Source organism: Narcine bancroftii, chromosome 3 (genome assembly GCF_036971445.1).
Source record: "Narcine bancroftii isolate sNarBan1 chromosome 3, sNarBan1.hap1, whole genome shotgun sequence".
NCBI lineage: Eukaryota > Metazoa > Chordata > Chondrichthyes > Torpediniformes > Narcinidae > Narcine > Narcine bancroftii.
In genome coordinates, this window is record NC_091471.1 from 128,218,904 (window position 1) to 128,243,503 (window position 24,600).

A 24,600-nucleotide genomic window follows, 5' to 3' on the forward strand; every position below is an offset into this window, starting at 1 on the left:
CTGTGGGAAAATTTTGTGGATTAAATTATGGTGTGCTGTTAGACAGAATCAGACACACACAAGGTGAAGACTGAACAACAGGCTTTAATCCACAGAGCCAGGCTGGCTGTGGCTGCAGCAACTCAGTGTGAGGCCTCTGGAGGCTGGCGCAGACTTATATCCCGGAGGGTGATTGACACCCAACCGGGTGGGGCTTGATCCATTCAGGCCGACTGATTGGCAGCCGGCCAGGTGTTGTCCTGTCCCCTTACACTCCTGCAGGTACAGATGTTGCCCCCTGCAGTAGGCTGGTGGTGTATCACCACAGGAATAATATTCTGTGTTGCATCTATTTCAATGTATGAATTATTGTAGGAAAGGCAGATAAGATTAGAGCTTGGATAAGCACTTGGAATTTTCATGTTGTGGCCATTAATGGGACTTGGTTGCAGAAGGAACAAGACTGGCAAATCAATGTTCTGCAGTTCCATTATTTCAGTCATAATAGAGGGGGAGGGATTAAAAGGGGAGGGGTAGCAGTGCTATTCAGTGAAAATCTCACTGAAGTGCTCAGTCACGACAGACTATAGGGGTCATCTACTGAGGCTCTATGGGTAGAAATTAGGAATGAGGGAGGATTGACCACTTTAATGGGATTATATTGTAGATCACCCAATAGTCAGAATTGGAGGAGCAAATATGAAGAGAGAGCAGACAGTTAAAGAAAACATATGGTTGTGCAAGTAGGGTATTTTAACTTTTCACATATTGGCTCCCTTACTATGGGAAACAACTTTTCCACATCTACTCTGTCCAGGCCTTTCAACATAGGGGAGTCTAGGAAGAGACAACACCATCAACAGAACCTCCAACCTTGGTGTCATCTGCAATCCCTGTACTTTTTCATCTGTAATTTATAATAATCAATTATTGGGACACCATATTAGATCAAGGATCTAATGCAACCAAACGGAGCAGGGGAGAGAGCAGGTGGGAAAGCTGCTGAGTTCAGCAGAAGAGAGGAAGGGAGAATACCAGATTGATCCAGCAAGAAACAACAAACGACTGGAGGAACTCAACAGGTGGGACAACATCCATGGTGGCAAACTGTCAGCCGATGTCATCTACCTTAAGTGTGATGGCGTCCTATCAACACACATTACTATACATGGTCAGCTCTGTCATGATCTTAGATTAGTCTGATTAAGCTCCCTCTATTGCTTCTTAGGCTAACACTGTATCTGGCAGTGCCAGACTGCCTGAAACATCACTGGGCCACCTCAACAGGAAGAATTAAGGGTGAAGGCTGTAATTGTCCAAGTGATGGTGACCTGTGTACTTCTGCTCTATTTTCCACTGTGAGTAGCTGGAAAATATACTCACTGAGATCCTTAATCTGATCCAATTGCAACCCTCTCTCCGATAATTAACACCAGCAACATTTGTTGATTTTCTGTGGTCACAGTGACTTCATTTCTCTCGGTCTCTGCAACACTTCTTCTGCCTATATGTATGAAAGGTCCCTGCTATTTATAAGCATGGCATCCAAAATAATGTCCATAGATATTTTGCATCTACTGTCTGCTACAGTGACCACCTTTATTCTGATGCCCTGACCAGATGTTCTCATGGTCATTTCACTGTCCCAGTTGACAGCATGAAGGAATGTGCATTCCTTGATATCAGTATTGGCTTCAATCCTGTTCAGAGTAAATTCCAGCTGTGTTTTGTGTATGGTTTTTCTTGTATCTGGACAAACTGGACTAGGATCCCCTGTGCGTCAGCTGTATTTTAGTTGCTTCTACAAAAGGATGCCGGTGTCCAGTTTCTTTTTATAATAGTTATCACAGTGAGCTGCTTTAAATAAGGTGATAGAAACTGCTGGGTTTCCCTGATATCAATCACGGAGACTCCACCTTGTGTAATCATGTGACCCGCAGTTTTCCCATCAGACATCCACATGACCAGGCTTTGATGCAGAAGGCATACAGGAGGAAATCAGTGAGTCGAGCAGAATCAATTTTTCAGTACACAACCTTTCTTCAAGACCTGATATGGAAGATGCTGCCACATCCCTGCCCTTGTTGTTTTGCTCAATTAGCTCAAATCTGCACCTTGAGCTGACCAAAACTCTCCTTCTTTCAGTGCCATTTGCAGAAACTAATTCTTCCTCCTCAAAATGAGATCTTAGGTGTTAAAGATATTGGCCTGTAATGTTTGGTCACAGCTGCACATGAATATCCCTCAATTCTCCATCTAACAATGATCCTCTTGCCAAGTTCCTCAGACTGACAAACAAATCCCCAATTACCTCCTTTACCATCTGGTTACACGTTTCAATCTTGTATTTCTGAAAGATTCAACACACTGCTGAGTTGAAGTGTGCTTTTAGCTTTTCACCCATCTCATTAATTGGGACATCTGTTGCATTCTATGATGCCAAAGTTTGCAGGAGTTGCATTACTGTCAGTCTGCCTTTAGTCCGCACATGCCTATTAACTGTAAAATGATCACTTAATATCACTCTTTAACATTGTTATCATTTGTGCTTATCCCCCTCCAGGAGAAACTCTACATTCACCCTTCTGGCTCCCTACAACCTGGCTCTGCTTCCCCTTTGGTGTTATTTATTTTTCTGTTTGTCTGCTACCCAATGGCTCACCTCCACCTGTCTCCCAACTCCATGACAAGCCTTCCTCTTCCCCACCTCACTCCTTCAGTCCATCACCATTCATCCTGACTCAGTTGACCTATTGGCCCCTATCTCATTTCTGCAGTCCTTCCTCTTTATATTTCAGTCTTCCCTCTCTGCATGTAATGTTGATGAAGGGTCTCATCGACTCCCCATTTCCTTCCCCAAATGCTGTCTGACCTCCAGCAACACATTTTTTTAGTAAAGATCCTAGCATCTGCAGCCTCTTTGTTGCTTGAACAATATTGTTAGCCATAATAAGATACATCCAAACATCTAAGTACACTATAAATACCTTTTGCACTTTATTGCATTTCCTTTTCTTTCTGATATTTCTCCCTTTGCTGCCACACATCAAGTTGCCTTTCTGTGTTTGTTAAACCTGTTTAGGTCCAAGGAACAACTTTTGTTTCATCTCACTTTTGACTCTTTTTGTTTTCGATGGTTTATTCTTAGATTGTCTCAGTGTCATTGAGTGCATCAAGTGGACTGAACTTTATTTGTTTATTTGTTCATTTCAGATAAATTGAGTATAGTGCAAAAGGTTTAATGGCATATAACCATGTGGCACTGTAGGCCATCAATCTTTGGCAATGTGTCCTTACAGCTGAGGAGGGCTGTGGTCTATTGACATTGAACAATGGTAGTTGGGAGTTTGGATGACTGTGATTCTTCTAGAGCAATGGTTTTCAAACTTGTTTCCACTCATATACCACTTTAACTAATCTCTATGCCATAGATGCTTTGTGTTTACTAAGGGACTATTTAAAGTGGTATGTGATTGGAAAGAAAAAGTTTGAAAAGCACTGTTCTGAAGTTTTCTCAGTCAGGCTTGATGAGTATGGTCCCCACCATAGCAGGGGATGAAACACAAAAGTTTGCAGATGCTGTGAATGTAGTTAAAAACACATCAAAATGCTGGAGGAACTCAGCCGGTCTTTCAGCATCCATAAGAGACAAAGATATATTGGCAATGTTTCAGGCCTGAACCCATCCTCAATGAATAAGCAGAATGAGCAAAAAAACAGGAAATCTCAGAATACAGTTAACGCTGGCTGGGGGAGGAGTCCAGACCAACACAAGGTGTTTATTGGCTAGGATAAGGGGAGAGGTGAGAATTGATTATGTCTAGGCGAAAGAAAACAGGGAAAAGGGAGAGAGACACAACTGGGCGCAAGGCAATGGGGAAGAAGTGAGGGCAGGCTGGGTTAACAAAAGCCAGGGAAGTCGATTTTAATGCTAGCCAATTAGAGGTTGCCTAGTCAGAAGATGAGGTGTTGTTCTTCCAATTTACTGGTGCTCTCAGTTTGGCAGTGCATGAGAGCATGGACAGGCATGTCAGTGAGAGAATGAGATGAAGAATTGAAATGGGTGGCCTCTCCCCTTATCCAATTTGTTGGTCTAGACTTATCCCCCAGCCAGCACTATCTGTATTCTGATATTTCCTTTTTTTTAATCTTTGTCTTCTATGGACCCTGAAAGACCGGTTGAGTTCCTCCAGCATTTCAGTGCATTCCCACTAAGGTAGGGACCAATCTAGGAGCAGCCTCGGAAAAGAGAGCAGGTGCTGATCAGAGGAGTGGCCTCATTCTGAAGAGATCAAATATCCAACAGTTGGATGGTGGGGAAAATCAGGAACCAAGAGAGGGAGGGGTGGGGGAGACAGCAGTAGAATTGAGAGGGATGGAAAGGATGATGTGTTAAGAGGAAAGTTGTTGGAAAAGGGAGCAGGACAAAGGTGGAAGGTCTCAGAGAGGAGTAAAGACAGGATGATATTGTGCAAGATAGCAATGATTGTGTGTGTGTGTGTGTGTGTGTGTGTGTGTGTGTGTGTGTGTGTGTGTGTGTGTGTGTGTGTGTGTGTGTGTGTGTGTGTGTGTGTGTGTGTGCATGCACGCACCTATCTGTCCATCTGATTGTGGGCATGCACATATGCGTGTGCTTAATTTGTGAAACAGAGCTTCCATTCATTGGGACATCATTATCAATAATTCCTAATTTCTCACTCTGCCAAGTTCATGTTGCGACTTGTGCACTGATTCATGTGCAGGCATTTTCCGCATCACAGAACTGGAGTTTGAGCTAATCATCATTAATCCCAAAATGTTTTCCAAAGAAAAAGACCATAAGTGCTCCTAAGGTTCAATTAAGTATGCCTTGCACATAGAACAGTTTAGAACTTTGGATATCAATGATCATGTATTCTTTGAACAAGAATACATATTTCAAAATGGATCACAGCTTCACCAGTACATAATATCATTTATATGCTTACTTCACTTGGGCTTATTATTTTTTTCTTGTGTGTGCATTTCTTAATATATTTTATTTCTTTATAAGTCATCTGTATAAGAGGGCTTGGTTCTGGCAACTTTAAAGAATCTATCTTGAGGGAAAGTGGCTTTCAACCCAAGCTCTCTTGGCTGCAATTATCAGTGAGGATCTTTCTAGACCTGCCTGCCAGCCGGAAATGCACCTGAGATCCTTGATGTGAGGGAGGCCAATCTCTTTAGATCTCTGCATCATCAAGTGAAGCAGCCATTAGACCTTGACAGGCACATTGATGAGACTCTGCCTTTGGAACATACCTGACAATCCCCTGACAGATGGTTAAACTGGATGCTGAGCTTTGCCTCCTCTCAAAGCTGTCATGGATTTGAACTGTTTTTAACTGTTCAAATACTAGAGCGCATCGGATGTCCCCCAAAGTTCCTCAACATGATTATCCAACTGCACGAAAACCAACAAGGTCGGGTCAGATACAGCAATGAGCTCTCTGAACCCTTCTCCATTAACAATGGCGTGAAGCAAGGCTGTGTTCTCGCACCAACCCTCTTTTCAATCTTCTTCAGCATGATGCTGAACCAAGCCATGAAAGACCCCAACAATGAAGACGCTGTTTACATCCGGTACCGCACGGATGGCAGTCTCTTCAATCTGAGGCGCCTGCAAGCTCACACCAAGACACAAGAGAAACTTGTCCGTGAACTACTCTTTGCAGATGATGCCGCTTTAGTTGCCCATTCAGAGCCAGCTCTTCAGCGCTTGACGTCCTGCTTTGCGGAAACTGCCAAAATGTTTGGCCTGGAAGTCAGCCTGAAGAAAACTGAGGTCCTCCATCAGCCAGCTCCCCACCATGACTACCAGCCCCCCCACATCTCCATCGGGCACACAAAACTCAAAACGGTCAACCAGTTTACCTATCTCGGCTGCACCATTTCATCAGATGCAAGGATCGACAATGAGATAGACAACAGACTCGCCAAGGCAAATAGCGCCTTTGGAAGACTACACAAAAGAGTCTGGAAAAACAACCAACTGAAAAACCTCACAAAGATAAGCGTATACAGAGCCGTTGTCATACCCACACTCCTGTTCGGCTCCGAATCATGGGTCCTCTACCGGCACCACCTACGGCTCCTAGAACGCTTCCACCAGCGTTGTCTCCGCTCCATCCTCAACATCCATTGGAGTGCTCACACCCCTAACGTCGAGGTACTCGAGATGGCAGAGGTCGACAGCATCGAGTCCACGCTGCTGAAGATCCAGCTGCGCTGGATGGGTCACGTCTCCAGAATGGAGGACCATCGGCTTCCCAAGATCGTATTATATGGCGAGCTCTCCACTGGCCACCGTGACAGAGGTGCACCAATGAAAAGGTACAAGGACTGCCTAAAGAAATCTCTTGGTGCCTGCCACATTGACCTCCGCCAGTGGGCTGATAACGCCTCAAACCGTGCATCTTGGCGCCTCACAGTTTGGCGGGCAGCAGCCTCCTTTGAAGAAGACCGCAGAGCCCACCTCACTGACAAAAGGCAAAGGAGGAAAAACCCAACACCCAACCCCAACCAACCAATTTTCCCTTGCAACCGCTGCAATCGTGTCTGCCTGTCCCGCATCGGACTGGTCAGCCACAAACGAGCCTGCAGCTGACGTGGACTTTTTACCCCCTCCATAAATCTTCGCCCGCGAAGCCAAGCCAAAGATTCACCAATATATGAAAACTATTAAAACTGGAGAAAATAATTCTAAGAAGAAACATCATTAGCGAGATAAAATTAAATAAAAACAAATCTTGCACTTAGAAATTGTTTAAACTGTTAAAATAAGGCAAAATAAACATACACATTAATTCCTTCCCAGCATTGCTTTTAATCTGCAGAAGTAGAAACCATTGGGAATCAATTGGATTGCAGGTCCATAGCAGATCTGTCAGGCAGAGGGTGGCAGAGGTGATTCATTTGTGTTATATTGGGGAATCTATAATTTTTAATGCTGGTTATCCTTTATGTCCTACAGATGCTGTGCTTATCCAGCACACATTTGTGCATTGCACTTGACCCAAGCATCTGCAGATTTTCTTGTTTAACTCCATAATCTTTTGGAACACAGTTTGACTGATATAACTGCAATGAAAATTTGGTGATGCATTGGACATTATCCTTTGGATAACTTAAGATTCAAGACCATCAAGCTTACAGATTTGAGGCTTTTAGGGGCAAGTGATGTTGGGCCATAATCACACAAACAACTTCATTTTGAATTTATTACCTATCTATTGGGTCTAAAACCTAGCAACTTAGTTTTTTTTTCTGTTATCTTTTCTAAAGAGTGGCAGCATTTTACCTCCTTGATGAACTTATACTGGAAAACATGGAAAACTGGAAAACATGGAAAACTTGTAAACATATATTCACAAGTTATTTTTCAGTTTTGACAGGATTGATAAATGGGTAAGCATCTCTCAAGGGTCAGAAAGGACGAAAGCTTACCACATGTTAACTGCCAGTCCTCAAATTCATTTTTCACCTCTCACAAGACAGTAGGAAGGTCGTCAAGACAGGCAGACAGGTTTTGGAACATGGGTGGGAACAAGGCAAAATAACAGACTCAATGTATGCCCTGGTGTTAGTTCAGGGTTCCAAATGTATGCTGAAATGTAGATAGAAGAGTAGGATGGAATAGATGATTCAGTAAGAGTTCTTCAGTTCTTTCTGCTCCTCAAAGAATTATCTGAAAATAAAAGTTATTTTGACTTTCCTGGTCACTGCCAATAGGTAGTGTTCATGTTCATTGATAATTAGTGCATCTGTTTACAATTCTGTGAATATATTTTAGTTCTATTTATTCATTGAAGAAAGTGGTAGAATCAGCCTGGATTTATTTGTGTATTTTTCTATTTAGCATTCCTCTTCGTAGTATGCCCATTAAATGCAGATCAGTGTCGAATAAATGAGAAAAGCAGGGAACTATTTTTTTAATTGTTTATCTCTCAGTTTGGCAGTGAATTTCATATTGTCAACATCTGTGTTCATTTTATGGTAACTGTAGTTTTGCACTTGCATCTTATTGAGAGTTACAATATTCTACATGTAAATCACAGGAGGTTCAATGAATTAAACTGTTTCAATGTCTCATTTAAAATCAGCGGATTAAAAAGTGGATTTTAATATGCAGAAAACCAGGCAAGATGTACAAAAAATAAATACAATTGTGCTCCAAGACTATAAACTCAGAGGAGTTACCAGTAATCTCATGTGTGAATATATAAAGTTATTTTTCAGAGCTTGTGACAGCACATGCTGTTCGTATATTGGTTTACAAAGCATTTAATGATTTAATAGACCTTGGCAATTTGCACATTTGAATCCTATTTTACCTGGGAACCCATCTGAGGTTTTTAATGTTATTACTGTAAAGCGAAGCAAGATGCAACCACAGCATTTAATGATCAAACAACAGATGTATGTGAATGTAATGTTCCATGAGAAGCAGTTTGTTGAGATTGCTGGTGGACTGAACCAAATCTGCCGTCTTTCAAACTGTCAGAAATCAACCACGAAAGCTTATCAAACCTGATGGCATTTCAAGGGTAAAAGAGATTATGTTTTATTTTGTTTGAACAATTTTTTTAAATCTTAAAGCAAGTTGCTGGATGTTGCCCAGAGGAAGGTTTACTTATTTGTCCATTTTCTCAAATTGACACACCAATATTTCTTGCTAATTCCACTTAACAGATGTTTCCAATAGCAGGGAGGTAGGAAACTGCTGGATGCAATGTTGTGTAATGGGGTTACTGGTCACAAGAGAACTCACTCAATGCTAATAAAATTAACTGCTGGTGAAAGCATAATTATGCATAGTTCTGATGACATTTCAGAGCAAACGTTGTGGTTAATTATTCTTGGATCAGCAATGGAAAGGTAGTCTCCACTTCATGATTGTTCTGTTTGCATTTTAACTATTTTTACCAGAAGCACTGGATCACTCGGGTCTTGTAAAAGCAGCAGTGGCATGATTGGTTTAGTTGGAAAATGTTGAGTGTGGAATGGGAGTCAGAAGGTCTACAAACTGTTGCCATTGTTGTAATTATCTGCGCATCCCTCAAACTGTTCCATTTCCTGGGTCTGGTCGATTTTTCTGAAGGTAAGGAAATTGCTGTTTCCATCCATAAAATTCAGTATACAGGCTTGAACTGCCAGCCTTCAGTCTCCCTATTTACACTAGCAGTCATCTTTAACTCCTTGACTACTGCTTGGGGTTTTTTTTTAATATTAGTGTTATGGAACCTGAAATAATAGTTTTATGTTCCAATGTTGGATTTAGTGGTGCTAAATTTAGTTCCTGATCTTGAAGCAGCTTATTTCTTTGGATGCGATATGCTCACTGTCATTGGAGTCAATATCTCATTTCCTTTTAGATGGTCTTTGCTTTAACACCACAGGGAGAGTTGTGAATGCATCTGCATTGATATTCAGATTTTATCCTTTAGCTCCTGAGATCCTGCTCTTATTCCTATGTGGAATATTTGTAAATTATGTTATGAATATAAAAATATAATGTTCCAAAAAAAGCATTTTTAATTTTTTCATGTTTGATACATAATTGCTCCTTTCAATTACGTTTTGCCTTTCTGTAAACAATGTTAAATACAGGTTTCCAGCTATCACAAAGTAAAGTAAAATTCTAAGATGAAAATGAATTACCAAAAGAACTAAAAATTATTGCATTAGACTGTTTTATACTAGGGAAAGCTTGCAAGCAGTTGTTGATTTTGTTATTTATAAATAAATAGTTTGGTATTGAAATTATTACTGAAAACGTCAATCCTCTCGGGAGTTTCTGCAGCATGACTGCTCTTGTCCCAAGGCAAATGATTGCAGTGCTTGTAATATGAGGTTTAGGGAATGGTTGCAGTGGAAAGTGAAGAAGTACAAATAGAAAAGATATTATGAGAAAGAATCTTCACTCATTTGTGATTCCCTTCACTTTACTTGAAGAGAAATGGATTGGTTTATTGTTGACTTGATATTACCATCCAAATATTGTTAAATATTGAGAGTTTGACCAAGAATAGATAAAGTTGGCAAAGAGCTCTGTGTTGATGAATGGCTAGCAGCATTTATGCTAATGTGATAAAAGCATTTATGTGAATATATGTTTACTGTCTGACAATGTTCTAGTTTCTTTACAAACAAATGTACCCTGTCATTAGTACATCCCAAATCACAGGTGAACTTTAAAAGTCTTGGTCAAATACAAATGGAAAAGCAGCCCCTAGAAGTTACTATAGTTGGCATTTTTGTGTAAGTTATTGAATTTCCCCATTAAATTATTTTCCACTTCATTTATATATATCACTGACTCCTTTAAAATGGTGAAAAATAGCATTTTAAATAGCCATTTTGAGAATTACTCAATTATATTCTGCAATCCTTCATCGTGTGCTCTTTTTGCACAACACCTCAAGTGACCAAAACTGTGAGATTAAGAATTTGTACATCCTCTGAACTGTGTTTGCAGATGACTGGTCATGTTATTGAAAGGATGGATTTGAATAATAAATTGAAGTGTGCTTCAAGCATAACATCATAAATATAGTGAATGAAATGCCAGGGGAGAAGCATAAAGGGTTTTAAGTAGATCAGATTGCAACTCTTGTATACCAAAGCTACATCTAAATAGAACATCTGATTGATATCCATTGTTAAGCAAGAAAAATGGAAGCTTGATATTACATCTTCCATTGTAACAGGTGGTAGAACAAGTGAAAAAATATAACTTTGGAGTCATGAATTCAAGGGTATGAGTGAACAACATTCACTGAAAACATTTTGTTTAATGAAGTGGGATCTTTGGTTAGATTAATAACTTTGTGTTGTTTGTGCAACACTGTTTGGAAAGGAATTCTAACTTTAATTATAAAATGAGTTTGCAATAGCCCAAGGATTGAATGTTAGGTTGCTACCTAACACAGTAATAGATTTGATGTTATCTTGTATATTATTAATTTGTGATATATATATAGTAATTCACACACCTTTTGTCACCTAGATTTTTTTTGCACTGAAGGGAGGAGCTGAGAAATGTGAAGCTCCCTAGTGGGATTATGTAATGACAGATTGATGCATATCTCCATATGTGTCAATGTAGAAATTTATAATGGATAAAAATGACCCAAGAAATTGTCAATGGATAAGGTTTGGCAGGTGAGGAACATGTGCTGATGTAAATTATGAAGTCATTGCCATTCTGTTGTATCCAGGGAGTTGAGACAAAATATAATCTGCAAGTGAAACAGGATTACAGAGGAGAATAGTTGCTTTGTTTAATATCTGATAAATGCAGATGGAAGATTTTGTAATCATATAAATGTGTACTGTCATGAGCTTCAGAGTGATAAAGCCAATGGAAGAAATAAATGTAAAACATAACCAGGAATAGTCACTCATACCAGCTCAGCTACATATCAGGAATATTGGAGGTTTGCTCACCAACTGCACTGAGTGGGATAGACTTGCATTCAATGCCTTTGGAGAAAGGGAAGTTACATGGGCTTACACTCCTTCTCCACAATTCTATCCAGTGATATTTATTGGTAGATCAGAGAGAGATTTGTAAAAGTTCACTTTATTTGATAAATCGCCTGCCTAGATCCCATGCCACACAGAAAATAAAGACAAATGTTTGATGAGTCATCAAAAAATACATAAAAAGGGATAAAATGAGGATGGGACAATATACCATCATGTATTATAAAGGGCTGCATTTCTTAATCACGTTGATGGAATCACTTTATTCAAATTCTGCTTCAAACATGAGTTAGATTAGAATCCTGAACTTTCTCCTTTTGTTGGCAAATATGCAGTATCTCCTGTCCTGAACACTATCTCCTTAGAGGGGATTATTAGTTCCAAAATTAAACAGAAACTTCAGGAATCACTGAGAAGACAGTTTAACCAGCATTATAAAGAGTCTAAAGAAATCTCTTGGTGCCTGCCACATTGACCACCGCCAGTGGGCTGATAACGCCTCAAACCGTGCATCTTGGTGCCTCACAGTTTGGCGGGCAGCAACCTCCTTTGAAGAAGACCGCAGAGCCCACCTCACTGACAAATGGCAAAGGAGGAAGGGCCCGGCGCCCAACCCCAACCAACCAATTTTCCCCTGCAACCGCTGCAATCGTGTCTGCCTGTCCCGCATCGGACTTGTCAGCCACAAACGAGCCTGCAGCTGACGTGGACTTTTTACCCCCTCCATAAATCTTCGTCCGCGAAGCCAAGCCAAAGAGAGAAAGAGCACTGAGATGAAACATCCTTTTTGTTCCTCTCTCTCAGCAGTTTGCTGTCTGAGCTGCTGAGTATTTTCAGCTTTTCCTGTTTTTGGTTTACACTTCCAACATCAGTGGTTAATGTCGAACCTGGGGTAAATGCCAATGGATTAGCAAATTGTGGGGCACTTAAGGTAAAATATCTTTGTTGTGTGGTTTAATTTGCAGTTAATTAAATAAAACATTTAAAAGTGAAGATTACTGAATTCCTGATCTCCATAAAGAAGATGAAATGGATCTAAATATTAAATTAAATCAAATAAAATTATTATTTTTAAGAACTCAACAGGTCTTGCAGTGTCCATAGGTGATAAACCCATCCATAAGGGCCCATCAGCTGCAAACATGCCTGTCAGTAGTGCAATGATTCCAATCAAGAGCCCAGAATTAGAGAAGGGCAGAATCTAAGGGACTTGTAGGGCTGGAGGAGGTTATAAAGTCAGGGAGCAAGGCCATGAGAAATTTTAAATAATATTTTAAATCTTGTTCAACCATCAACTAATGCAGCTAATAGACCAGAATGAGCAAAGGGGAAGGAAACTTGAAGTTAAGGCATGGAATTTTAATTATGATGGTGTTACAAATACATCCTTTACCACTGGAGTGAGCAGGAACTGTGACCCAGTCTTTTATAATGGTGATGCCCAGTAAGGACACCTATTATGTATGTTTTTTACCCTCAAAAAAGGTTACTTTTAAGCATCTGTGAACATCCTTGCTCAGCATTAAATGAAAATGGGAATTTCTGGAAACAGTCAGAGGGTAACGCAGGATTTGTGTTTTTTTTTTACCATTTAAAAAAATCATCTGAACCATTTCATCTTCTTTATGGAGATCAAGAAAGTTTTAAATAGCAGAAAAGAGGAAAGGGAACGTCGTCAGTGTCTGATGTGGTGGAGAACAAAGTTGTTCAGGAACCCATTGTTGTGTCATCTAAGAGAGGAGAAGGAATGCTTGTTAATCACAGAGAAACAAAAACCATCGATGCTGGAATCTTGAGCAAACATTAAGATGCTAGCAGAACTCATCAGATTGGGCAGAATTCACAGAGAGAGAAAAGGTCCAAACTCAAAATGGTGATGGCCCAGTTTCCCTCCATGGATGCTGCCTGACCTGTTGAATATCTCCAGCTTCTCTCGTTAATCTCACCTTGTCTCTCTGGAGACATTTGGGGAGGAAGATGAATGAGGGCAGCAGAGAAGAAACAAAACAATATTAAAGTTGTGACATGCAGATACTGAAAATCTGCAATAAAAGAGAACATTGGGAATACTCAGCAGATCAAATCTGTGGAAAGAAAAAGCGAATTAATGTGACAAGTGGAGACCTGTACAACAGGTCGCATTCCACTTGTTTTGGGACACTGTGCATCAGAGCCTTAAACATGCCCATTTAATAAAAGAAAGTCACAATTCCAAATTTGCTTGTGATACAATGATTGATGGAGATATAAACAGAAATATTAAAAATGTGAAATATTAATAAACTAGGTGAATGGATATCAAGAACTTACTAAATGGTGAAACACTAGAGGAAGTGGACCCCAAGAGATTGGGTAGCTATGTGTAAACAGGTAATTAATAAGTCATGGATAAGTATGGGATATAATGTAATGAAATATATCCAGAGGAATTAAATACATTGGGAAATTACATAGCAACTACACCAAGCCTGTTTACAACACATCAAGAATGCTGCAAACAAACTGAGCCCTCAAACTTACAAACGAATTGAGCCCTCAAACTTAGGAAGGAATAACAACAATATAGATTTGTGAGAATGATGTCTGCAATTAAATAGTGAAGAGAAATCATGTAACATGAGGTTATTTGATCATCATTTTGAAAGTTTTAACAGAAATTTTTAATCCAGAAAATCACACTCTCAAATCTGCTATTTTGTGAAGAACTTTGAGTAGCAACTTTGCCCACAAAGCGAGCTCAGGAATCTTCTGCATGGACCAATCCTTCCAGTCTCAGCAGTTGTTGTGGGATCATATCTAGAAGTGCTCCGTGCATGGAAATATTTTGGGAGGAAAGTGCAGAACATTAATGCTCCTCCCCTGGATTCCACAATGCAGACAGAAAGCTGACAATGGTCAGTTTCAGAAGTCATGTATATTTTCATGGAGTCCTGATTTTCCTGACAATTACAGGCTATCAGGAGCAAATAAGAGAAAGAAACTTTTTATTCTGGCTAAATGGTCCAGGCCTGGGGAGCCTGGATTTTAGAGTCAGAATTTAGAGCCAGATCTTTCTGAGTTGAAAATAGGAAACATCAAGTAGTAGTTGTTGAAAGTTCACTTCAGAATGACAACCAACCCTAGGTCATCTGGTCATCTTACATCTGAATTTACACTGCATTTGAATGTCGATAGTATCACGCTGCACAGTAGTTCAGTAAGTTATTCAGGAAGTAGTTCAGCAAGGAGCAGTCAGTAAATCATTCATCAGTGGAAGGGAGGGCGTGTGGAGATACAGTTGGGTGTTAGGAAGGGGATCTGTGCTGCAATTGAGACAGCGCATGGCAGAGATTTGGGGATTTCGATCTAAATTTCCAAAAGATCAAACCACTTTTGTTATTTTCAAAATAAAACTAAAGAACATTTGAATCACACAGCATGGAAATATGAAAGTTTGCAGATGCTGTGATTGCAGCAAAAACACAGAAATTTTGGAGGAACTCAGCAGGTCTTGTAGTGCCCATAGGAGGTATGAAAAAGGGCTTAACCTAAAATCATTGGTTATATATCTTTATCACCTATGGACACTTCAAGACCTGTTGAGTTCTTAGACCATTTCAATGGCGAAATGACACAGCAGGCCAGGCAAGATCTGTGGAAAGGAAAACAAGCTAATATTTCAGGCCACTGACAATTTTTCCTCACCTCTTTTGCAGACTCATTCTACCACTTGGCTGCTGACATTCACAATTCTCATTCACACAATTCAATTCACAGGTCAACCCTGATCATTTTGTGAGAGATGGGAAAATTGATCTAAAATTATGAACATGGAAGAAACTGAAGTTCATCAGTAAAATGGCTGTAACCAGTTCAAACAGGATAAGCTTGGGGCTTAGGATGCAGGAAAGCAGAGTCAGCACGATTAACATAAGAATCTTCTAGTCTTTGTGACAAGACCATAGGACTAAGATAAGGAATGGTAAGGTACAATAGAATGTAGGAAGTTGAGGTAGTCTGGATCAGATAAGGGTCTCCTAGCCCTGGACAGAAGTACCAAGTCATACATTTCTAATTAGCTAACCATACACAGATTTATACATATGAAATTAGCCAACCCTAGATAGAATGAGTCAACTCTGCATATCAAGAGACTGTAGCCCCGAGAATCAGGAAGGTGTGAATAAGGACAATGACATGAAGGGACACCTGGTTCTCCAAGTATACTGAAATTGCACGTAGGCAGGCAGGATTGCCTAATGCCAAACCTCTCCAGCAGGAGGCAGAAGAATGTAAGGGGGAGGGTATTCCTACACTGAAATCAACTGTATAAAAGTTGGGTGAGCCCCAGTGTGTGTGTGTATTCCCAGGGTAAGGGGAAGCACCCAACTTTGCATTGTTGTAGTAATAAATGTTCTTTGTTCTCAATTTTTGTCTCGAGCAATTTCTTTAAAGGTACTTTAATTCCTAACAAATGGGGGCTCGTCCGGGATCACACTCCCTCCACTGACAGAGTACCCCGACGACGAGAGTAGGTGCACCCCGGCTGATTCAGCTGGACTCACGGGCGACGGGTGGCTGGTCAGTGGAAGAAGCAAGTGATATCCGAGAAGAGGCATTGAGAACAAACGGCGGAAGGACGCGCGCTACAGCAGTACTGCCAGAACTCGGTAAGAGTATTTTACTTGTTCCTAAGTATGGGAATAGCGGGCAGTAGAGATGAGAGTCCTGACACAGGACGTGACCACCAGATAGCTACGTACAGCCCGCTTGGGATGATGTTATCTGAGTGGGGCACAGGAAAGACCCGCGGTAAAGACAAACTGACGACGGTCAGGTATTGTTGTAATGAATGGGTGGGATACCCGGTTAAAGGGAGCTCCGTGTACTGGCCAAAATTCGGATCCGAGGATGAATGGATGTGTGAAGCTTTGAACTTATGGCTCTATCAAAACCAGCCAGACAATGTTGAGAGCAGGGAATATGCAGCCTGCTGGCTCAAGGGATCCATTGAACAGCTGGTTTTGAATGAGAAAGAATTCAGGAATAAGAGAGAGGAGGAACCTCTTGTCCCTGAACCACAGGGTTGGGATGTGTTACATTCCCTCCCTCCACCTTATGTTCCTCCTATGCCGGCTCCTATCTTTCCTTCCCCTCCTATTGCCTACCCTTCTGCACCTCCCCCTCCTCCTCCCATACCACTAGAGAAGAGAGAGGAGAACCGGAGTGGTATGGTGACTCGCTCACAAAGCGCTCGATTACCACCCCCGTTAACAGTAGAGGTAGAGCATTGTTACTCCGAACAGCGTGAGACCCCTCAGGAAGAAGTGGCAGAACCTTGCGATGTATTCCTCAGGGAACAGGAAAACAAATCAAAGAAACCAGAAATTAGCTGGATGCGACCCCTACGGGAGGTTCCCGTAGGAGAAGGTCTTGGGTTCGTAAATGTGCCCCTGACCAGCACTGAAGTACGAAATTTTAAGAAAGAACTGACCTCCCTGATAGAAGATCCCCAGGGATGTGCCGAACAGTTAGACCAATTTTTGGGACCAAATATATATACAATATGGGGGTCTCGACATAGAATCCCCAGCAGGGGAACAATTGGTACTAACAGGTTTTGTTACCAACTCAGCCCCAGACATTAAGAGAAAATTACAAAAGACAGAAAATTGGCATGAGCAGGGAATAACCCAGCTTCTACAGATCACACAAAAAGCATTTGTCCAGACATCTGAGGATAAGCAGAAAGCAAAGGCTAACATTCTGATGCAAGCAGTTAAAGGAATAGTAGATGAGTAACATGAAAAAAAAAGGCAGGGACTGTGTGCCAGCTCCTGAATGTTGGGAGAAGTGCAGGGAGTGGGAGAGTAGAGACCAGAGATAATTTCATAAATCACGACTTCCCACTTCAGTCACTGACCAATATTGATTAAAATTCATGCTAAAAATTAAATGTCATAAATGATCGTTTTTCAATACTGTAGAATTAGCGAATTTAACTACCAGTTAATTCCAATTTATGAAATAAATTGTATTTAAATGTGATTTTGCACAGGGAGTACCTGAGAGTTGAGTGATGTTATAACATTTGCAGGGAGAAATGTTTGCGCAAATAGGGTGAGTTCTATACATCTTAACTTTAAGTGTATGTGAGATAAAGAAAGGATCTGATGTGTAAAGTGGCTGGATCAGCCAGTTGAAGGGGGAGTGTGCATGTCCCTTTAAGTGCACTGTGGCACTTGAAATTGAGGCTTCAGGCTCTTGTCTTGCAGTTAGAGGTATGGAGCCCTATCAACACATTTAATACATTTCTTCTACACATTCAGCAGTCAAGGTCCGTGAGTTTAAAAATCACCCACCTCTGGAGAATAAAGATACCTCTGGGGATTCCTATGGGGATTCCTATAAGTTTAATCATTAATTTCTCTGGTGCATTTTCCTCTGGAGTGAAATTAATGCCTCAGCACAATTTCTCTGTATTGCCGCTGTTATTTAATTCATGATAACTTTCCCCATTCATCAGGTTTATATTTAAATCCGGTAGTGCAGAAGTTACATTGTAAATAATCACGGAGGTAAACCCTGCGCAACTGGATTCAACTTAATGGAGAAATAAACCTGCGAACTGGTCTATGGTGCTGTGTGAGTATTGCAATAGGTGGAATATGATTTAAATTGGTGGCATAGTTCAGAACAATTGGGTGCATAAGAATAATAATATCATTGAGAACTCACAGATCTTGTACCAGATGCTATTCAGTACATCTTGACTTAAGGACTGGAGAAATTGGCATGTTAGAATGAGATTGGCATGGCACCAATATTTCTTGATTCAATAATGACTCCACAAGCTCCAGGATTCATGCAGCAGAACTTTTAAGTGGAATATAATAGAAACTAGCCTGTACTTAAATTATTGTGTGTGCAATCTTCATAAGAACATCTTTTAACTTTTTTTTGGTGCCTGTTTTACAGACTGTTTTAAATAAGGCCAGCTCCTGTGAGCTGTGGCACAAGGCATTTTACTTAAGGCAGAACTAAAGGTTGAATATGTTTCAAGTTCTCTTGCAGGGGCTCTTGTGCTGCAATGTCTGTTATGTACTCACTCTAACAAATTGGAGGGTTGTGCCCCATACAGACAAGCAGCTCCAACTGCATTTTAATAAGGTCTAACATATTCAAAACCCATGCAAATATGGTTTGTGTTTCATTTTACAATTTTTACACTAACACAAAGGAAAGTCAGATTGTTACAAAGTGCCGTAATTTAACATTTTTTTTCGTTTCTTTAATGGTTTATTCAGTTATTGTTGTATTTTACTTGTCTTTTGATTATTCAGTTCTTATTGTATTTTATTGCAGTTTTCAATGAGCTTTACATTTATTGTGCTTTATTCAGTTCTTATTGTATTTTAATGCTGTTTTTAATGAGCTTTACATGTATTGTTCATTGTTGTTTACTAATTTCTTTGGAATATTGTTCGTTAATGTTTTAAGCCCCCTGGAATAGGGGCAGCAGAGGTTACAATTCAGCTCCTTTAGAATGTAGACAGGGCATAGATTTAATGTATAGTCATAATGGGATATAAGGGATCCCAATACGGACCAGGGGAATTAAACAGCTTTAGTGGAGTACATCTAATTTGTATCATAGCCTACACAGGTATTAAAGACAGGAGTTTTGAAGCGATAGCACAAAGGACATGGTGGGACAAAGACAGACAGAATGGTAGTCAGGATTGTACATGTAACAGAGAGAGAGAGAGTTAATACATATGCTAATGTACACAGACAGGCTGCAACTCACAAGTTCAATGATACATATGCTAATGTTAGCAGACAAGCTGCAACACACAGTTAAATCACAAGAAACAATCCCCCCCCTGCTTGGTCACTTTTCATCACCCCATGAGAGGGAGCACCAGTTTCCAACAACGTGAGCTGCTTGACACTTTAATATCAGGCTCCAAACAGCCTTCGGAGATCGGTGGCCCTAGGGTTCGGGGCTGAAGAGGACATCAGATACGAGCCACAATCAAACGGAACCGCCTGACTACTGCTACTCGTTCGCTGCTGAAGGCAGCGCTTCTCACAGACTGCTACTCGTTCGCTGCTGAAGGCAGCGCTTCTCATAGACTGCTACTTGTTCGCTGCTGAAGGCAGCGCCTCTCACAGACTTCGTCGGGACAACACTTACAAAGGTCGTGTGCTTCAAAGACACTGCTTCAATATTTCAACGTATGGGATGGACTAGACTCTTTACTGAGAACTGGAGCCTGATACTCCAAACCCTAATAAGCAGCTGGACTCACTCCCCTGACCTTCATGGTGCTCCCCTACCTAAAGACTTTACACAGGTGTTACAATTCGGTTATTGACCAGCTGGGTAAAACTACACCTTACACTTGAAAGATCAGTATTACTGATCTAAAAGAAAAGTGAGGAAGGGGGGGGGGGGATCAGTCACACTGACACTAGTAGCCAAAGATCAGTAACACTGATCATGGTGAAAGATCAGTATTACTGATCTAAAAGAAAAGTGAGGATTGTGAGAGATGGGAAAATTGATCTAAAATTATGAACATGGAAGAAACTGAAGTTCATCAGTAAAATGGCTGTAACCAGTTCAAACAGGATAAGCTTGGGGCTTAGGATGCAGGAAAGCAGAGTCAGCACGATTAACATAAGAATCTTCTAGTCTTTGTGACAAGACCATAGGACTAAGATAAGGAATGGTAAGGTACAATAGAATGTAGGAAGTTGAGGTAGTCTGGATCAGATAAGGGTCTCCTAGCCCTGGACAGAAGTACCAAGTCATACATTTCTAATTAGCTAACCATACACAGATTTATACATATGAAATTAGCCAACCCTAGATAGAATGAGTCAACTCTGCATATCAAGAGACTGTAGCCCCGAGAATCAGGAAGGTGTGAATAAGGACAATGACATGAAGGGACACCGACAGGATACCCCCCCCTGGTTCTCCAAGTATACTGAAATTGCACGTAGGCAGGCAGGATTGCCTAATGCCAAACCTCTCCAGCAGGAGGCAGAAGAATGTAAGGGGGAGGGTATTCCTACACTGAAATCAACTGTATAAAAGTTGGGTGAGCCCCAGTGTGTGTGTGTATTCCCAGGGTAAGGGGAAGCACCCAACTTTGCATTGTTGTAGTAATAAATGTTCTTTGTTCTCAATTTTTGTCTCGAGCAATTTCTTTAAAGGTACTTTAATTCCTAACAATTTTGTGACCCAATAATCCTCACTATTTGGTTGCTCTTCACTCTGATTCCTGTGGTGATACCATGAATTTTTATATCATTAATTTAGCAGTCAGCCCACACTCATTCACTACATTAGGTCTTCTGCCCAACTTTAACATCAAGTTTAAGTATTTTGCAGTATTTAGTGCTTGGTGACCTTCAATATAAAGTTCAGCTGCTTATTCTGATTGGATGCATCTGTTTTCCATATCCAAAAAAATGTGTGCGGTGGTATGTTTTGTTGGAATCTAGGGGTTAAAACAGTATGAAATAAATGATTAATCAATAAGTTTATTTGGACTGCATGAGTCAGGAAAAGAGGAATGTGGCTAAGTGGCTGTCACAGCATGGAGCAAAGTTGGCTGAACAAAATTGGCTGCTCCCAAGATACAGGGAGAGGATATGCATAAAACGATTTAGGAGGAATGCTCAACTGAAGGAGGTGGGAAGTAGCACAGGAGACACAGGCCAGATCAGAACAAAGAATGGCCCGCAAGAATCAAAGGGAATGGAAAACCAGTCTAGGAGGAAGATTAAGGCACGAGGAGGTGTTAAAGAGAACAGCAGAAATTGGCCAGACAGGGACCGAATGGTGATTAGAAATATCTGGGGATGAATTAATTTCAGATCTAAACAACAGGATAGTCTGGCCTGGAGGATTAACATGGGAATGCTACACCCCAGAAATCTGCAAAACAGGAGATGACTTGTGATAACCCTTATGCAAAAAGATCTAGCAGGGAAAACAACTTTTGTTCTGTGTGATAAGATTGACCTATATAAACTGTGCCAACTGGACAATAGGGGTCAGTCTCGGGGAGTAGCTCACTGGCAGGTGACCTATGAACTAACAGACTGACCCAGAGCTCTGTTAAGTTTTATTCTTGTGCTGTGCTGTGCTGTGTGGTGTAATAAACTGACTGTTGAACCGAATACCTTCTCCTATCACTTCATTCAACGAACGCGCTGGACTCAGCTCACACATAGACTAAATTAAGAGTAAATAAATTAAAGCCAGAGTCCAACATTTTCCTCCATTGTATATAATTATTGTTGACTACTGTATATAGGGAGCTGGCCCTCCCACTGATGACTCGTACTCCCCTGTGGTCTTGGCCATAAAGGTTGAGCCACCTCTCCCTTCCCTCCATTCCTATACCTGGATTCGGGCCAGCAAGGTTCTTCTGTTTATTAAAGCCTATCATTCCCTCAGCCTAGTCTTTGTGGTTACTGGTATTGCACTACAATATGCAAGACAGTCAGTCTCTTTGCCATTTCAGAATGTTGCCAGTGTGTCCTCGAGTCATTGAATCTGAGGGGAGTTGCTGGGAATGTGAGGAGAATCAAGTGTGATCAGTATGTACCATAAATAGCTGCTTGATAGTTTGCCTTCAGAGGACCAAAGGCCCTGTTTCCATACAGAATGGGTCAATGACCCTATGTAAATGAAATATGTCCTTGCAAGATAATAATGTCATTGATACAATAGATGTAATAATAATGTAATAATGTCATACAAGCTCATGTAGTGTTATTTTTCATCAAAGGATATTTTGTGCTGTTTTGGTCAGCACAGTATAGGGGTGAAAGAGGTATTCAAAATGATAAGAGCCATAGACAACAGAGGTGTCTATTACCAGAGACAGAAGGTTAAGGTAAGGAGTAAAATACTGATTATTTTATTGTCATGTGTCCTGAGATACAGTGAAAATCTTACTTTTGTATGCTATCCAGGAATGGCAAAAAGAAAAAGAGGGAATATTGCAAAAACATTTTCACCCAGAGGGTGGTTGGAGTTTGGAATAAACGGCCTGAGAATGGTGGAGACAAAGACTCTCACAATATTTGAGATGTATCTGAGTCAGACATAGAAGGTGCAGACCAAAACCTGGTAAACAGTATTAGTATAGACAGGCATTTGAAGGTTGGCATGAACAGGGTGGTGTGAAAGCCTGCTTTGTGTTGCATGAGTCCATAATTCATACAATACATGTTCTGAAACTCTCTGTGTCTCCAAGCATTTACTTGATTCAAGACTTACCAGATCTTCAGAATGGTGCAAGAATTACCTATCACTCCAGCAGAATGCTGATCAATTGTTGATAACCAGAGGTGTATAGACTCATGGTGCTCATTAGCCTTCTTCAGTTTCTGTGTTCCATCAGTTCATCTAAAATCCTGCCAGCTGTATCTTAGTCTAGCAATGTTAAATCTATCCATGGGATCAGCAGTGGCTGATTAATTTTGACTCCTGTTCCCAGAAAGCCTAACATTAATTGTCATATTTGCATTTCAATACCTCAATGCTCTTCACCTTGGTCGCAATCTTTACAGTTTTATCTGTTCTACTTTAGTTTGGCCATATTTTGAAATAAGTTTCACGTCTTCATTGGAAGCTGTTAATTCAGCCATTTATTTCCAGCCACTTGGAATTTTGTCTCTGCTTTTACATCTTTCTTCTCGCCTCTCTAAAACCAATCTCTTTGGGCTGGTGCCTCATAATCTGATTAGTTGAGTTGCACAAAGAAAGGAGTTGAATTTTAGGATAACGTACAAGAGGGTACGTTAAATTTTCACAATGCTCATCATTTAACTGAAGGGACTAAAGTGAAATTTATTTCTAAAATTGTGGCAGCAACATTTTCTGTGTACTTTCTTCCATTATCAATCCATAAGTAATGATCTTCTGTCACTTAATGTTTCAGTGATATTTTCTCTTTCCTAGTACTTGTATTTTTTTTTGAATTTCATCGTAGTTTTATTTCCTTTTGCCCATGCAATCAAAGGGAAAATGACAGTTTTCAATCAAAATGAGACGTATTCATTACATCAACATTTTTTTTATATTGAAAAGTGATAGTTTATCTTTAGAGCTTTTTATTATACAGGACAATTTTTCATTTCCCTTATATCCTGTGGAGAATAATGAATAATTTGACAGTTACCTTGACAGTCCACTGGTTTTGAATGACAATGGCAAATAGCAAACGGATCAGAGTATATTACAACTGTATTTCCTATTCTTAACACTGCTCATATTTTGTTGCTGCAACTGAGAAAGAGCGTACAAATTCCACAATTAAGCCACATATCAGCTACCTTCTTCAAAGTTGTTACATGTTATTCATCGGGAATACTTGGCAAAAACAGAAGAGGAACTGAACAGCAAAGAAGAAGAAATTTGAACAGAGTAATTATGTGTGAGTGAAACATTGGTGAGTTCAGGTCAACACTCTACTTTAAATCTCTTTCAGTTCTTCCTCCTCCTGACTTCAAATTAAATCAGAATCAGGAAAGTATTCAAATTTATTATCGCAAATTTATTATCGCTCTGGTCATATATGGCACATTCATAACTTATGCTTTATTAGTTTTCAAGAAGAATTTGAAGTAAACGAGCAAAGAGTCAGTGAACTACTTGGGAACTTTGTTCGAAAGGACACAATGGATGAAAAACAATCTTTAATTATGAAGCAGAGGGTACGGGGTTGGGGGGTCACAATCTAGGATTAGCGGATTATGGTGTCCTGCTATGGTGATCTGAAACAATACGATTGGAAAAAAAGCTGACCAAGATGCTGGGGATAGGAATGAATGGAGGAGTGGCGAAAGATTAATATCTGAAAGAGAGAGGCATGAGTCCATATTGCAGGGGTAAAAACTGTAGTCCTGCTGACAAGGTGCCAGAATTATCAAGACATTGATATTACTTAGCTATCAATCCAGAAGGACATATGCACTTTGCAGAAGTGATCAATTAACAGAAAGAAAATTATGTTAAAATCTATTTGAGATGAAGTGTAATGCATTGAACTATCTTTCCAGTTCTTCAGTTGCATTAATGCTGCTTCAAGAGAGCAGAGTTAGAAG

General features: G+C 40.3%; 1 protein-coding gene across 3 annotated transcripts in view; it reads left to right on the forward strand.

Annotated features, from left to right (window-relative positions):
• The window catches only part of LOC138757548 (Kv channel-interacting protein 4-like), a 291,302-nt gene that overhangs the window by 135,831 nt on the left and 130,871 nt on the right, over window positions 1–24,600 (forward strand). The window contains exon 1 of one of the 3 annotated variants that reach the window (XM_069925073.1): window positions 8,965–9,097. The exons of the other annotated variants lie outside the window; for them this stretch is intronic. Coding sequence (XP_069781174.1) covers window positions 8,986–9,097 — 112 coding nt within the window. The 5' untranslated portion in view covers window positions 8,965–8,985. Of the gene's footprint in view, window positions 1–8,964; window positions 9,098–24,600 lie in introns of those variants that run through there. 3 annotated transcript variants of the gene reach the window in all.